The sequence below is a fragment of the Leucopleurus acutus genome (genome assembly GCF_964270905.1).
Source record: "Leucopleurus acutus genome assembly, chromosome: 1".
NCBI lineage: Eukaryota > Metazoa > Chordata > Mammalia > Artiodactyla > Delphinidae > Leucopleurus > Leucopleurus acutus.
In genome coordinates this window covers 49,006,814-49,024,528 of record NC_139142.1, presented here as the reverse complement: position 1 = coordinate 49,024,528, position 17,715 = coordinate 49,006,814, and the positions used below count along the sequence as shown (strand labels likewise).

Here is a 17,715-nt window from a genome sequence, read left to right as displayed (position 1 = left end):
TGAGGAGATGGAATGAAGTGCAGGTGTTTCCCGAGCTCTGCGGGACCTTCCCATGACACTTTGCTCTGACAAAGGCGAACTGTCGTCCCCAAAAGGCAAAAACTAAGAAATTCTAAAGACACATAGGATGTTCTCTCATAAAAATCATTTATTGGCACACCAGAAATATCCATCTGTTCTAGTACAGTAGCTGTATGCATCTATAACTGCAATTCTGTGTAAACTACGTGTTACCGGTCACTAGAAATCTAATTAGCAGGATGAATTTAACAAGGAACAAGAGTAACTATGAGTCTACAGCGGCCCAGCCATCGAGTCTCATTGGAGAATAAATCATATATCAAATTAGTGTTGGCCTGCAACAGAATGTTTCTGTAGCCAAGAAAAACCAAGATGGACACAAGTAGGATAGCACCCATTCAATAAATCAGGTACACTTAACTAGAAAAACACCACAGCTGATAGGAATAATCTATCAAGTAAGCCCAAAAGTACATTAGTAGCTATTTACATATATTACTCTTTGCCCAAACTTTAATTTGTTAGCCTTCCCATCCTACCTCTTCCCTTTTGTTATTCTTTTTCTTTTTTTTTTTCATGGTGAATATCTTGGCTCCCTGGCAAATATTTAGACAACTAACCAGAACCTCCTTCTAGGTGCTACATTTTCTAAAACTTCATGTCAAACAAAAGGATCGGAAGGGTAGCTTCTATAAGTCTATCTCTACACGGAAGTAATAAGCTTATTATTCTGCTATCCATCATAGCAATGACCTACAATTTCCTTTCCTCCCAAACATTATGTGAACAATTCCAGAAAGTTGGGTTGTGAATGGCAGCAGAGAGGATGGATTGTTCATTTGTAACAGGCACAGATAGTGAGTCTACACGGAGACAAGCGCATTAATCCTGAGAATGTGAATGCTGTGAACTGCAACTTAAGATCCTCCGTTATGGACAATGAGTCTTCCTCCTTCTGGTCATTCATTGTTTTTCACATTTATTTTTAAGGCTTAGTATCACCGCAGTATTAACAAATAAGAATGCTGACATCGTTTCTACCGAAAAAGGACTCTGTGGTGAAGGGCAGCAAGTACCATCATTAAAATAGCACAGTTGAAAAGGCATTGAGTTGGTATGTTTCTGGTGCTGTGGCCAGAATGCATGGATTTTTAGCATCATTCTAGGGGATCTGAAAGATCTTACCAAGGAGCCTCTTTGGCCCTTGTTTATTTCCTTCCTAATACTAATAACAATTTGTAATAATTTTATTTTTGGTTTGTTCTCCTAGGACCATATAAGCTCCGGGAGGGCAGAGACCACACCTGTGTATTCACCACTCTGTCTCCATTGTCTAGAACAGTGCCTGGTCCAGAGTCGGTTTTCAATTAAAAACTTGTATTAAATGAATGAACCAGATCATGAAGTCCCCTGCCCTGCCTCTCTTTAGAGACCTTCCCATTTCATTCAGTGACCAGGGTTTCTGGCCCGTCCTAATGACCTAGCTGTCCTGTGAGCCTCTACCCCTTCGTCTTTGTGTAGTCGGGTCGCTGATATCTTTGTGCTTTAGTGGATAGTAAAACTTTTCATTGCTGAAAAGACTAGCTTTGCAGAGCTAACGCTGCATGAGAGGTCGCAGGGTAAGAATACTCAAGAATGTTCTAAACGGCAAGCTCCGAATTCAGCTCATTCTTCCTTACCTCTCCCTACTACCTACCTCCTTGACAGAAAGTTTAAGAAAAAAGTTATCAGGAGAATTTTCTCTTGGCAGTGCCAGGTCAGTAAGTCACCAATGACATGATCAAAGGAGAAAGAAAAGATAACTCACCTACGTAAAAAAAACAATGTAACTAAAAGCAAAATCTGGCTGTGGAAACAAAGTGACGTGGTGGGCTGTCTGGGTCTTCCGTTGGTTAGAACTGCTGAACATGGAAGAGAAAGCAGGCTTTACAGCAGTAGAGAGGCTGGAGGGAAAGGGGGGCTGCGGGGTGCGAGGACCAGCATCTCTCTCCTCCTCCCTCTCCCTCCAGCTCTGGCTGAGCTCCTTGCTGTTGCTCTCAGGTGGAGGTAAGAACAGGCAGCTGGCGCCTCCACAGCACATCTTTAGGCTATTGATGCTCTGCTGGAGTAGCAGTCGGGGACTGGGATCCCCGTGTGGAGCGTGACCTGTGGGAAGAGACTGTGAGTCCCAAAGGCACTGCAGGATCCCCCCCTGCACCCCTTCCCCAGAGCACAGCAGGTGTGTTCCTCACTCAAAAGGGGATCCGTTCAGTTTTCTGTAACATCTATTCTAGCAGGCATTGAAGAGAATTCTAGTAGAGTTCAGCCTGTGCTAAGAACCTGGCCACCATGCTGGGCTCCCCACTCTTGGAGACACTTGATAATATGGTTCGCAGCCACTTGCTTCTTCAAAGGATTCTGGGGAGATTGTGTTCCTATGACTGAAGACACAGGCATGGATATGAAGGTAGAAAAGCCTGTTGGCCACACGGCGGTGATCACTGCCACGTCCATGGACAGAAAGCAGATGCGCAGACAACTCTTCCCCTATTATTTGTCCACTAGTTATTCCAGTTAGGATAAGCCTTTCATTTAGGGATGGACTACATGATTGCCAGGTATGAAGAAACGTGGGCACTTATTTAATATTTCACTGAATTTTGTCCAACCTCATACTTGAGCTGCACAGACCAGGCTAGAACCATTTCATGCACTGCTGTCTGTCATCTCTCCCCTTCTTGTCTTGTCCCTGTCTTCCCCAGCCCAAGAGTCTTTCTCTAAAGATACTCAGAAACCCCTAAAGAGCGTCGAGTACAATATTTGCAAGGGAAACAGCTGAAAATGTGGAAAACTTTGAATGAGGGTTTTCTAAGACACACTTCTAGGGAAATCTATAGCTTTCTTTTGTCCAATGTAGAGGCTGCACCCTGATTGATTAGATGTCAGCCATCCAGAAAAACCCATCTAGTTGCAGCAAGACAGAAGGGCAGAGGTCACTGGGTTGCAATCACTTCTACTGCACATACTGATAAACAACAATGGATTTTTAAAATAGCTTCCAAGACGTGGTTTTATATAGAGCAAAAATCACCAGCAGTGTTTTGATTCTCAAGCCCTATCTATCCTATCGTAAGGCAGCCATTTGCTGAATGAGGGTCACCGTCGATGATGAGCTCTAGCTCAGGACGGAAGTGAAAGGTCCCGTCCCGGCAGAGGCTGGCAGGGCACACCCTCCCGCATGGCTCTGATCTTCTCTCCCACTGCCCCTCATCTGCCCCAGTTGCCACCTCCTGGCCCTTCCTTGCTTAAGTGAGGCCCCTCGTGCCTTAGAAACTTTGCCCTGGCTGTTCCCTCTGCCTGCAAAGCCCCACACAGCTCACTCCCTCACCCCCTTCAAGGCTCAGCTCACCTGTGACTACAATAAGGTCCACCTATGCTGACGACGCTGCTTAAGATGGCCACTGCCCTCCCTCGGTCTTGTCTCCACTGGATATCGCCTTCTAACATACTATATAGTTAACATAGCAATTGTGCTTATTATTCACTGTCTGTCTCCTATAACTAGAATGTGAGCCCTAAGAGGGAAAGATTTTTGTTTTGTTTTCACTGGTAAACAATACTCATAATACTTCAATAGTGCCTGACATATTAAAGGCACTCAATAGATGTTTGTTGAATGAACGAATGAGAAGAACTTGTTGTTTTTATTTACAGTAAATCATCAGTATGTGTTTTCTGTCCCCGAAGCGCCTGACAGAACTGATAAGAGTGCAGAGAAATCGCCCCAAATTTCTGAGCACCGTGCTAGCACTTCAGGCTCGCACCTTCACTTCTCTGGCACTCACGGCGCTTTGCATCAGTCATTTCATTTGTTTTCATGCCAGCTGATTCAAGAGTTTCCTTTCTACTAGAGAGGAATCTAGGGCTCAGAGGGACAATCATTAATTAGCCAGCCACGCAGAGAATCCCAGTTTCCCACCTGCTGTTCGCTAGATTGTGTCTAAATATAACCGAGGGGCTCATGCCAGTCTGGAATCATCTCACTTGTCACGTCCATCCCACCCGGCGCTCCTCCCCCCCCTTCCTCCGCGTCTCGGTCTGGGCCTTCGGTGGGCAGGGGCTGAGTTCGCTGCCCGTGGGCAGCCTCAGAAGCAGAGTCTGCAGCTCACCTGCACGTTCCTGTTCAGGCTGACTGCCGGGAAGAACAGCCCTTCCACGTTCTCAAACGCGATGGGACCTTGCTGCTCGTCGTTGATAAAAAATGTCAAGGTTTTTCTATTTAAGTCTAGGAGGACCCCGATCGTGGCCCCCTTTGTGATCCCTCCCTCAGTTCTGTGGGAAAAGAAAACATGGGGTTTCACTTGCCTGTCATCATTCTAGAAGCTTCCCGTTTTGTATGGTTAAACCAGTATTTTTTAACTTGTTTAAAAGTATTGTTCCTCATCCCCACCCCAGGAGCCTTTTAAAACATTTTTCCCCCTAATCGCCCCCTCCTCACTTACAATTTTAATACCGCAGATATACTGCCTATCTGCTGATGGGCTGTACGTATATCTGTGCTTTATATATATAAGAAGTAAGATCTTTTGCTCGCTCCCTGGAAAACCAATTTTCACTCCCCTGTTGAGAATGTATAGGTTCACCGTGCTGCTCTGCCGTTGCTGAGAGCGAACTCCTTCATACAGGGTCTCTACAGGCTGTCGTCTAGTAGAAAACGAAGCATCAAAGGCCAGGAGCAAAAAGTAGCCTCTGGGCTATCAGAGCTCTGCCTAGAGCTGGGTCTCACGCTTTGCACATATGGTGTGAATTAAGCATCATTAAATACAAAATGATTTAATCTGAAAGTCAAAGAAGCACTTAAGCTGAACCTAAAACACATGCATGAAAAATTGGATTTGGGCCCTTCTGCTCTCCATGAAACAGAAAAGCTCATTCCAGAAAGATGGTAATTTGGGGCATGCTGAATTTGGAGAAGCTGGAGGCTCTTCATAAAACGCCAACACCGGAGAAGAGGAATCTCCTCTCTGTAAGGTGAAATCACTAATTATACTGTAGGAGGTGGAGCGACTGTCATTTGACCACGAATTGTGTCTTACGCTTCCATTGATGGTTTCACAGAAGCCATTGAGCATGGACGATCAGATTTGCCTTTTTCCTCCTCTTTGAGAGCTAGCAATACTGAATTTCAGCCTCATCTCAGCAGAGCACAGAAATGTTAGAGTGTTGTTCTTTCCCCCCCGGGCACGCAGAACACAGACTGCACGTAGTGGTTAAAACACAGGGGTGTCAATTTCATCTTGGAAAATCACAGCTTCGGCAATGAGGGCACTGGTGACATGCAGTTTGCATGCAAGCAGATGTGCTCTGCCTTAAGAAAGTGTTTCTCTGCATAGCGTGGCAGTTGTGTTATTACTCACTCCTTCACTCCCAGATAAAGAAGCTAAAAGGGAAAAGTAAGCGTGGTACATGGCATCAGGGAATCTGGTGACAGAGGGTCCCCCCAAATGTGAATTACTGAAGACAATGGCTTATATACATCTAGTAGGATTTGATATCAGGCTGGAATGGCATGTGTGCTCACTTCAAGTGATGGTGAATAATACACAACTGAATGCTGATGTATAGAAACTATCCAAGGGGACAGGAAGTGAAGGACCTAGGAGTCCTACTGGCTAGAAAAGGGGCAGTGATGAACATACAGAAAAAGCTGAGACGGTGGAGTCCACTGCCTACCACTGCCTGACTCACTTTCCTTGTGATCCAACTGACTACAACTGTAGTTTTGTTTTTTTCCCAGAGACACCAATGAGAATGTATCCTGGGGAAATCTTTGAGAATAAGGTGGACTAGGATCCATAAAAGACACTTCTCTACCTAGGAAACGTGTGACAAATACATTTGAGGAAGAAAACGCAAACCATATGAAAAAGGAGGTCTAGAAAAAATATGATAGCATGGGTTAAATTATACTTGCCTATATCTTGTTGTTAAAGGAAAACCTTTATTTACCTTTGTTCTCTTTCCCCAGCAAACTGGGTACTCTGAGTCCATACAATAATAAGAGAGCTCTTCAAGTACAAAACTATCCAAATTGGCATCCATACACTTCGTTTAATGAATGGCTACTATTCTGAGAAGTGGCATTGATAATAATCATAATAAGAAGAACAGTGGCTTCTATTTTCAGGTGGATGGGAGGCATTTTTGCATGATTCATGTAATCACGGGAACATTTATGCATGGAAAAACATGATTTTCCTAATTGGTGGATTTGGAAACCGATGTTCAGAGAAACTAAGTATCTTGTCCAACTGTGCTTCTCTGGGAAGTTGTAAGTCTGGATTTTAGAATCCTGGAATGTTTTTCTATAATACATATGCATGAGGATTCTTAGTTTCCAGCCCTGGGTGGAACGTAGCAATGAGGGACCTAGGAAAGTACTCATGTCTCTGTCATTATGCAAATAAAATAAAATAAAACTCCAGGAGGGACTCAGCCAAGAGCAGTAGGACTTCTACTTCATAAAGATCGCCTGCCTGTCTTCCTTCATGTTGTCTGTTTAACAGGTCTCTGAACTCGGGCTCTCGTTCTCGACCAGAAGCCAACGTGAAGAAGGCTTGCTCGGGGGGTAGGGGCTGCAGGGTACCTGTTGGTGTGCGAGTTGTTGTGCATGAACCAGCTCCGGTTGTTGTCCACATACATTGCCCAGGCTTTGTCGTCCTTTCCTAACATCACATCCTTCATCACGTTGTTGCGAGCCACGCCAAAGGCAGGGTCTGGGTGGTTGTCATAGCGATCCACCGTGAGCTCCCAGTAATGGACACCCTTGGAGAAGCCAGTCTTCCCCAGCACCACCCGGTCATCGTAGCTACTGCAGGTCACAGTCAGGTTGTCATTGGAGAAGATGATGTCAGAGTGCGCCGAGCCAGGGTCAAAAGCAAACCAGGCCACTGGGAACAACAGAAGGGAGGGCGGTTACTAAGACGGACCCACTGAGCTCACGCCATAACGCACTCCTGGGCCGGAGAGGAGCGTCTTGTCCCGTTTTCATGCTTCCATGCGGGAAGGAGGTGTCCAGGGCCAGAAGGGGCTGTGAGTGAGCAGACAGGGGGCACTTCCTGGGAGCTAGGGCTCTCTGCGCCCAGAAGCAGACGGAGGACACACGACCGATTCAGCAGGGGTTACCCGGCTCAGCCTGCACTCCCAGCCGGGTGATCCGGAAGCGCAGTGGCATCGATTTTGGAAGGTGCAAGTCCCTTCACCCGGTGACTGGCAGAACAGTACACCAGAGACATAAGGGGAGAGGGATGCGCTAAGATGCCTGTGTAACCCTGAGACGGGGAGGCTAGGAGCTAGAGTCCTAGATGGAGGAGGGATAAAACACACTCAGTGAAACAAGGAAATGTCCCTTCTGCAGAAGTGCTCAGGTCTACTCGTTTTGAAAATTTCCTCAGTGTTAGCGAAAGCTCAAAAGCTTCGAAGCTATCAGCAACAGAAACTAATTTTCATGAGTGATTGTGACTTGGGTGTAAGACAGGTTGCTTCCTTCACCACAAATGCAGTTTCCGTGTTACTCTTAAAACTACCGTGTAAAACGTTTTGGACCTTAGGTGCAGATGGAATGACGTCTTTGTACGCAGCGCTGTGCCCGAGTTCTAAATGTCACCTGCCCAGAACTTGCTCTGGACAGACGAAATTGCTGATTTATCAGATCTGTGAGCCACCACACATGCACTTTGGTCTTTGCTATTTGTAACAGAATAAGGTTATTCCATACCTGCCAACAGCTTTTTAATATCAACTGTTGTCATTCCAAGTGAAAGGCATGGGAGAGAGAAATAGGAAGCAAAATTGACATTGATAAGAAAACATGTCTCTCTTGATAGACTCATACCAAAAAAGGGCTCAGTTTAAAACTGCATACACTACTCAGTTTGAAACTGTATCGGTCTGATTAGTACCTTTGCCCACAAGTGCTCTGCTTATAAAGAGTGCTTTGCATTGATGTACAAGAAAGCTGGGGGAAAAGTAATCTTCTCTGAGGCATAAGATTTAAAAATACAGACTCATTTTTCTGCGCATGTGAGAAACTGCTGTAATGGGATTTGAACGACAATTAGACAATTCTATTGACATAGAATAAGCTGCCACCGTTTATTTTGTGAAGGGAGTGGAGCACACCAAGCACATATGTAAAAGATAACAATTACAATAGGTATACTTGCCTAATTGAGAGTAAGGTGCAGATTGTGTCTCAAAATTGCATCCTATAAAGAGATACTACACATCAAAGCTATGAAACAACAACCAGGTCAATAAAAATTATTTGTATACATGTAAAAAGCACCGGCTGAAGAGAGTCACCAGAGGCCTGATTCATGAAAAACCAAAGCCCTTTCTATATTAGTTTACTTGCCTGGGTAAAAATTGCCTCTCTGCTCTTTCAAAATGAATAGTACATCTTTTTTTTTTTTTTTTTCATTTAATAAAATCTCCTCCAATTGTTTCTAAACTGTACAGCTTAAATTTTCACCATCTTCCGAGTTTAATCTTTTCCACTAAAGTTTCCGTATTCAGAAGAAAATGAGAAAAATTCATCCAATTGAAATGGAGAAATCACTGAATCTTGATAAAACTCCATTCTACATCACTATTCCATGTACTTCTAACTCTGGTTATGCCCAGAGGCCTTTGCTGTGACTTGGGCTCAAGTCACATGATAATTATATAACTAGATGTGTAATGTAATCCCTATGTTAATACATACACCTGGTCATTATTAATAATGACATGAATTAAATGTCGTAAATGTGAAAATGACCTCATCTCTTTCTTAGATTGTTTTACTACATGAGTCCTTTTCACCTAAGGGAGGGAGGGGGAAATGGTGCTGAAGGGGGTGGGAGTGACCTCAGAGATGTATTGGAATCACCTGTGCGACTTTTGCAACCGTCTCCCTCTTTCCCTAACATACCCTTACCTACTCCATGAGAAGTTTCATCAGGGTGGATGAAGCAGTCTAGTCTTAAAATGTTCAAAGGTGTGTGAACTACAATTTCAAGTGCTGTCAGTGACTGATCTAGGAAATGTGTTTTTGATGAGCACCAGGGTATCTCCTAGAAAGGATCATTTAATGTTTTTTCAATTCAGTAAGGCCCTTATGTGCTAAATAAAGGATAATACACTGAATTAAAAGAATTTTAGAAGAATTAAGAAAGCACCTTAGAAAGGACTAATGATTGAATTAAAAATAAAATGTAAAGATCATGATATTACTTTTGGTTTTTTTTTTCCTCTGGGATGAATTGATATGCAGAATAATCATTTTCTCCAACTCATGGCTGAATACTTATGTTTAGTTTGTATCAATTATCACTTCAATTCCTATTCACAGGTTAGAACTTAGTGAGTACAGAACACCTGGAGTTTTAAAACTGAATCTGATATCCAGCTTTGGACATAAATTTGTAGAATCTGAATAGGGCTTTTAAATTTTTTAAATGAATCATGCCTTGTGCAAGTCTTTTTCAAAACAAGTTTTCTGAAATCTTTTTTACACTACTTTAAACACACCATCGTACATTTAAGTTTCAACGATACAACTAGAACAATGGTGTCAAATACAGCCATCAGATATCCCCAAACCCACATATTTTATTCTTGAGACAATATACATTACAAAGACTATAACAATATTTCAGTACATTAGACACAAGTGAAAAGGCTTCCATAACAAAGCATGTCTAAAAGCCAATAGCGCACAGAAAAACATTAAGAAACATAAAAGCACAAAGAAAAATGTCATTTTAAAGAGAGCTTGAAGTCCCTGCATCCTTTTTGCACTGTCATGCTGTGGGCTTCTTCATTCCAGGATGTGGGATGAGCAAACAGAATAAAATAACAAACAAAAGAAACCTTTGGAAATGTGAAATGTGCATCATAAGTATCCCTGATTACAATATAGTCCTGAAGAGATCAAATAGGACTGCAGTTTAGATATTTTAAGATTCTATTGGCTAGACAGAGTTCATGGCATAGTATCACTAGTCCAGCTTCCTGAAATCAGCCTGAAGCCGTGTCACAACCCTCTTAGCTGTGGGAAACTTCGGGAGGCCAGACTTTTCAGTGACTCCCATCTTTGGGCCTTAGGCTAGTTGAGGGTTTCTGATTTAGCTGGTGGTGGTTCCTCCCCTTTGCTTAGAAAAAAATCAGCCATGACCCTGTCTGACCAGTGAGCGCAGGATTCGGCAGGAAATACTTTCACTTGCTGCTCTCTGGTGTGTCTGCTTTGTATGATGTATTCTGCCGTCGGCAAGTTTTTTACTTTTATTTTTTTCAATAAAGATCTCTTGAGTCTATGTTTAATCAGACCACTCCAGGCTGGGTGCACTGATCCAGTCTCCCAGACACAGCTGGTTTCCTGGATACAGCAGGGCTGCAAACCTCCATACTAAGGCCACAGCCTCCACTCAGCCAGCACCTGCGCGTGCTATGCCACTGCATGTGATGACAGAGCAGGTTTCCCATGGTGGTACCAGCTTGTGCAAAAAGAACAACTTCACTCATCACTTTCCGACACCATTATATACATTGACCACAGCTCGATGGGTTGGTCCTCACACCACACACACAAGGATGCCACAAAGCTCCCTCATCCAAATGCTCCTCATACCGGAAGCAGGCCACAGACATAGAGACTAGCTCATCACCCTCTGCACGCACATGGACGCCAAGAACGAAACAGGTATTCAGAGATGCCTTCAAGGCACAGAGATCAAGAGGAAAGGTCAGACGAGCTCAGCTCACCCGGTGCATTGAGAGACTGCAAAGAGGAATGCAAGCTCAGCTGATGGGGTGAGGATCGGAAATCAAAGTAGGATCTCCTGGGGAAGCTGGGCTGTAGATTAAGGGTGGAGGAGAAAGGACTCATTCTACGGAGCGGCAATCTTTCCGAAGGCACTGGAAAAGGGACTGTCTGTTCTTCTGAATCTGTGTCTAAATGTAAGATCAACGCAAACTAGAGATCAGAAATCTGCCACCTGCTGTGCACAGTTTTCCCCAAGACCTGCCTTACGAATGCATTTTCACAAAGCCTCATCCACCCCGTAGTTGCCAATGTGGTTTGAGACTGGGAGGGAATTCTCGGCAGGTCGGAACCCATGACCAGAGGATACTTCAAATATCACAGACAATTGTCTTCTCTTCTCCCAATTTTTAGTGGTAGAGAAGGTATTGGAAGTTTCCGTTTAATTAAATATCTTTCGAGTTGAATTTAGAAACCTTAGAGGTAAATTTTACCCATTGATGACCAAGAGGAGATTAATACTTCACCCTCTCCAGCTCCCTTGGATGTTACTACCTGTACAATGATGGCCTCTTAAAGAGTTTCTATTTAGGAGGTGACGATTTTGACCAACTCTTTGCTGTTCCATAGTTTTCCTTTTGTCTCTTATTTTTTCCGTTTCTAAATGGACGAGATGGTTTTTCTACACCAGCACACTCAAGACTTGCTCTTTGAATAGGAGAGGAAGATAGGGCTGAACAAGTAATCAGGGAAGGAGCCTTACCTTTGTCTCTGCATTAAGATGAGACCCTAACGATGCCCTTGAACATCTCTGGTTCTCTAACAATAAACAGACCATGGGCAGTGGTGAGGTGCATTTGTGGCAAAAATGTCTTTATTTTCAGATAGTCAGGTCTGGCATGAAGATCACTATTATCCCAGAGTAAGGACATATCAATTACTTGATTTGGTTCTAACATTTAGAGTAATTTAGAGGTAGTTCCTCTAAATTACTAAAATCATTCCTTTCTCTTTTGTTGAACAATAGGTGGTGGTATGCAGTAGGGTTATCTGGTCAGAGACAGATGTTTTACCAGTAGGGGCCTTCTTAGAGCTTAGTTTGATAGTAATAATTTAGGAAATACAGATGGCATGATGGTAGTATTCTATGTCCAAAACCACCAAGGAACTTTCTTCTCATTGAAAAAATAATTTTGTTTTGGTGGCCAGAGAGTGTTCCTGGGAATATTTTTCTGGCTTGAGTCTGCTAGCATGTTCCTCTGTGTTGAACACATCCTTATCCTATCCAAATGCTATTCTGCGCGTGCTCAGTGGAGCACGTGTGTGCAGAACGGGATTCTATTTGAAGAGCTCAGAGCAAGGGCATTGGTGGAGCATTTCAGCTTAATACTGCCAACCCGGTCTCATTTTCATTTCTGAACATATTAAAATTAGCTTTTCAGGCTTTAGACTTATCCTTGGGGAAAATTCTTTTCTTTTTCTTTTTTACTTTTTTACAGAAAAGTGTAAAGCAGATTTTCAGAGAAAAGAAATGGCTACTTATGGAGTTAAGGCTTTGTGTTCCCAATAATAATACATTCCAATTTTCTTCTACCTAAACTTCAAATGGTTTGGGTAATTTGGCATGTGTGATCATTTCCTTGTTCAGAAATGATTTACATTATAATGATCTCAGGGGGGAATTAGTCTTTTAGTTTAATGGAAAAATTTGAAAGACAACTGCACAGCACCACAAACTGATACGGGCTTCTTTTAGGGAGAGAATTTACAATTATATTTATCTCAGTAAAACATTTTTAACAAGAATTTGCTTGGAAATGTATTTTTCACCAAGTAATAATAATTAATTCATTATCCTTAAAATACTTGTTGCCCTGAAAATTAAGGGAAAGGACACATACAGTAGAATGAATTTCAGGGTATACTGAACTCTCGAGTAATCATCTGAAAACCAGTGAAGAGACGTGTACTGCATCCAGACTCAGGGAGCATATCCAATCCCATCATACTCCCCTTTTCTATTCTCAGCACCGGGAAGAAGCACTTAGAGTTGGTGATGGTACCACTCTGCGGGACTGGGCTGAGGGCAGCTATGGTTATTCATGGGATTAATAACTTGACACTAAAATGGTTAGCTTTTCTATCCTTTTATGTAGATCTGTTATTAATTGATGACCCAATTGTCCCTGACTCCTCTCAGTCTTGAACCATGCTCTCTATTCAAGCAAGCTTATTTAATATACATGTTACCCAATCACTCCATCTCTGTCTCTGAATTTTTCCCACCTATGGCCTCCCATACCCTACCAGCTGGGCTCTTACCCCATTTTCTCTAAGAAGCTCCTAAAAAAAACTTCCTACCTTGTCATGAAAATTGTCCAAATGAAGTGCAAGAGAGCACTTTCCACTTGATCCCAGCAGACTCTCTGTGCCCTTCCCCATGGGCACATGGTGCAAGTGTTGGGTCAGTTGCCTACAGGTCATCTAAGTCACTTGATATTACCTTAGGTTGCAGGAGTCTAAGAGGGAAGACACTTATCTCGATAACATCTGAGCAGCAATCACAAGCTTCCCCTTGAAGTCCCCTAGGTTGAGGATCTCATGGCCTCCGGCAGCCCCCTCCTGTTTGTAGTCATTGCTGACATGGGTCTGGATATATCTCTTTGGGAACTCGACTCCTTAATCGTACCATTACTATCTGGGGCCATACAGAACAGCGCGCTAGTTCTTCAAATATTTGAGAGCAGTCACCGGTCCCCTTTAAATCATCCCTTTTCTGGGATAAATAGAATCGATTTCCAACCTTTCTTCTAGGGTGTGGATTTCAAATCTTTACTCTCCTCATCGTGCCCCTCTGGACATGTTCAAAGACATGAACCAAAGACAGTAAGACAACATTGGGAACAGTGGTGCCACACCCATGTTTAGCCAAATCACACAACTAACATTGAGCCTACACATAGCTACCCAAGAGTGTATTCTGTGTTATACCCAGGATGCAGGAAGGATGTACATGCCACTTCCTTACCTCTCCTTCAAAGCACAATTACTGAGATCTGGAGAAGGCTTTTCAGCCATTAATATTCTGTCAGTCACGACAAAGAGGAATTGGGTTAGTGCTTTTTTCGGAATACATGATATGAAGCTATGTTTCAGGTCATAGCTAATAACCAGGATAACTATTATTAATTTTTCACGTATAGGTCGCTGGAGGAAGAAAAATAGCCCCTTCAAAGATTTTTAATTTTTTTGTCATGTTTCATCACATGCAGTGATCCTGTCTGCTGAAGAGCTTTGCTGAGCAAAAAGCAGTTTAGCAGGAAAGAGCAACGGGAGACAGAACGCCAACGGAATACTGGTGTGGCAGCTCCGGGCATATCAGTAACTCTGGGATGAGGACAGTGTTTATAATGGGAGTGTGACGAGACACACTTTCCCCAACTCTGTCAGTGACCATCACTCTCCTCTTGCCTCTGCTTGGACTGCTTTCCCTTCCCACCTGGATTGGCTGGACTCTGGATTTGGGGCTCTGCTTGGAAGAAGTAATCAAGACTCATCAAAGCAAAGATTGGCTGGGGACCACACTTATTATTTACTGACTTTTGGGTTTGAGGCAAAAAAAGAATAGTTAAGTGGTGTGCTCCTTTTTTGCCTTACTGTATATTTATTTTATTTGTTCATTAGCAGACATTGCATTAAACCTGAGTAGCTGGGAAATGGGACACATGAAGTTGGGAGGAGAATTGACCGTATTTAGAGAAAATCTGTATCTTATACTACTAATTGGTTTTTATACTTCTGAGGGTAGAGTTTCTTGACTGATTCCAACATGTACAGTGCACTAAAGATTTCTACAGATGTGGAATATTTGGAAATGTAAAGTACAGTCTTTGAGGTATTATTTTTGGAATTCAAAGAGGAAAGGCAAACTGACAGGGATTCCAAACGCTAACCCAGCTTGTTTTGTGCTCTGGTAGAATTCTTGGTTATCTTCCTGTCTGGTAGTGAACAGCTTCATAACTTAAGCAGTCCTTGGATGCTGGTTCAACAAGACGGTTGTATTTCAGAGTACAGTAAGGCAAGATATGTCACTAAGAGCTGCACGAGCAGCGTTAAAGATGAGTTTCAGTTCAATTATAAACCAGCTGTAAAATAATTTGCTTTTGTTGGGAAGACTTGAAAAGACACAAAGAAATGAATGAAGGGGTTGAGTGTCCTTAAATGATCTAATAAGCGTCCAAAGTCACAGTTATGTCCCACTGGTACATAATTTACAGTGAAAGGTGGTATTATAATCTTTCTTAAGTGTGGCATGAACTGCAGTTGAGAAGTGAGAAACACTTCCGTTCTGAAAAGCTCCTTTTAAAAGAAGAAATGCAACAGGCTCTTTCCTCCCTTGGGACAGCTGCACACTCTGTCACCAAGTCCTCCACTCCAAGTTAGAACACCAGGGCATGATTCATAAGGAACTATCATCAGAAGAACTGAAAATTCCTATATTTCAAAGAGATACAAAAGATTCCAAAGGACTAAACTGCTCCCCAGAGTGTCAAGTGCAAAGCACATTCTCCAAAAGTGAAAATAGGGTTTGGATCCAATTCGGTCTTATGGAATATCAGGCAATTCTCTGGGATGTCGTGCATGTTGTCAAAATTAGAAAGAGCAAAGCACCTCTTTTCTGGGCTCTGAAAGCTGTCACGATGCCTCTCACCTTGGATTTCATAAAATCTACCTGGATTCGTTCAGGTATGGTTTACCTACCTTGAGGAATTTGTCCTGGAAATGCATATCCCTCTAACTAGATACTTTTCTTTGGGGTTGCAGGGACGGCTCTGGTGCTCGGAGTCATGAAAACTACAGCCGAGGCAGAGTGGACCATACGCTTTTCCTTGTGTGATCCTTTACCGCCTACTTCCTACTAGTGTTGAATTTTCAGTGTCACAGGCAACCTCTGAGACCCACTAGAACCCCTGGGGGAAGTAGGAGGTGGCTACGCCAGTCCATAGCGTTTCCTGAAATAGTAACAGCTTTCGGCCGTGATTTTGAAGAGAGAAGCCACAGAAGAAAACCAGGGGGCATTAACTGTAAAAACTTAGAGGTCATCTGCTCTAAGTCTATAGTTTTAGAGACAAAACGATCCCGCCCCCACCCCCCACCCCCCCGCCAAACAAAACCATGAAGTCCAGAGAGATTAAGGGACACATCTAAGTCACGCTGCCACCTGTGATGGGACAGGATAAGGGCCCCAGGCAGATCAATTCCTGGTAGATAAAATTTGGGGGCTGACAAGGCCATTGCTCTCTTTTGTGCCTTGGAAACGTATAAAAGGTAAGGTCGATGCTATAGGCCATGGGGCACATTTCAGTGGTCTCAGGGGTGACCAAGGATTGTGTGGAGGACCTAATTATCATTCTCCACACCCTGCATTATACTGAGGATGAATCTTTCTTGTCTATATAGAGTGGTTCCGTGGACTGTGGTGGTTAGGAATTGAAAGGCAAATACGTCACCCTCCCTTTGGGATTCTGACCACACAAGGTGGGCAGGCTGAGATCAGATGAGGTTCTTTTCCCTCCACAAGGTTACATATTCTCTGGTGGGAAGTAGGGTGGGCGTGTGTCTCAGTACATTAAGGTTTAAGAGTACAGCACTTATCCTGGCCCCAAATCACTATAAAATATCTGCAAAGAGACTTTTGAACAGATGCATCTGGGGTCATTCTGGGCCTGTATTCTGCCTGCATCACTGAATATTCTCTGGGTTATTTTCTGTGATGTGTGGGACAAGAAGCTAGCACACTGGAAAGGGTGCTGTGATGCTGAGAGCCTAATGCGAAAGAAAAAGGCATTTTAATCTTTATGAATAACACCTTCTATGTCCCCTTTTAGAAAGCAGTTTCTAAGATGTGATTTCAAGAGTCCCAACCCTTTTGTTGTCATTAGATAAAACAATCCTGGAAAGCATTGGGGAGATGGCTTTTACGGCTGTTCAGGTAAGACAATGCTTGAGAGCACTTTTGCTCAGTGCTCTGAGCACCTGTGTGCAGAGAATGCTACAATTTACAGCCTTATCTACAGCCTGATTCTCTCATGATCCCTGATTATGCTTCCCACTTTTCCTCACAGTTGAGATCTGGAGGGCTGAGAGCTTCTGTGAATAAATAGCTCTGTGGTTTCAACCCGAGCAGGGCTCCCAGTCCCAGACCTCACTTGGTGGGGTCTTTCAAGGACCTCAAAGATGTGGCTCTGACATCCTTTTCCTTCCCAGGCAGTGACCCATCACTGCCAGCTGAAAGTGTCCACGTTGGAGAGAAGCTCAACCCAGGGGGTTGGGGAGCCAGAGGGAAGACATGGAAAAAGGACAGGACCCAAGGACGTGCTTGGATACTGGAAATGACAGTCATTCTCACATCTCCTTCTTAAAGCAGGAATATTGTTCTTTAGAGCAAAAGTCTAACATGACTGAAAGTGTTAAAGTCCAATTTCTGCCTGGGGTTTCTGGATGAACATGTGAGGCAGCTACACAGTACTGCTTCTACAAGCTGTCTTCAGACATCTAGCAAACAGACTTAGGGTAGTTTTTCCTCTTTTCCTCTTTTTGGTTGAGTGCAAATAGCACTGTTTTAATGTCAGCATCAAAGTGTACTGTGCTGGGCATTGGAGCTGAAAGGCCCAGACCTGGCACGTCATTTATCCTCTCCCAGGATAGGAGAGGGAAGGCTCCGTTTTGCCATATGTAGAGTGGAATAATAATAATAACACTTTCCTCATAGAGTGTGGTAGGCAGAACAATGGCCCGTCAAAAGATCTCCATGTCATAATCCCTGGAATCTGTGACTATGGCACCTAACATGCCAAAAGGAACTTTGCAGATGTGACTAAGTTAAGGATCTTGAGATGGGAGATTATCCT

The 17,715-nt window shown here is 43.3% G+C and overlaps 1 protein-coding gene across 23 annotated transcripts in view; it reads right to left on the bottom strand.

Annotated features, from left to right (window-relative positions):
* Positions 1–2,103: 2,103 nt before the first annotated feature.
* TRIM9 (tripartite motif containing 9) overlaps positions 2,104–17,715 on the bottom strand; it is a gene marked incomplete at both ends in the record, with an annotated part of 110,066 nt that continues 94,454 nt past the window's right edge. For 5 of the 23 annotated variants that reach the window (XM_082865656.1, XM_082865662.1, XM_082865669.1 and 2 more), the window contains 3 exons: positions 2,104–2,166; positions 4,170–4,332; positions 6,647–6,950. In XM_082865656.1, the coding sequence (XP_082721782.1) occupies positions 2,104–2,166; positions 4,170–4,332; positions 6,647–6,950 (530 nt within the window). Of the gene's footprint in view, positions 2,167–4,169; positions 4,333–6,646; positions 6,951–7,777; positions 7,802–8,210; positions 8,268–10,806; positions 10,996–17,715 lie in introns of all 23 variants that reach the window. The other 18 variants (XM_082865666.1, XM_082865674.1, XM_082865659.1 and 15 more) reach the window with 13 other exon arrangements.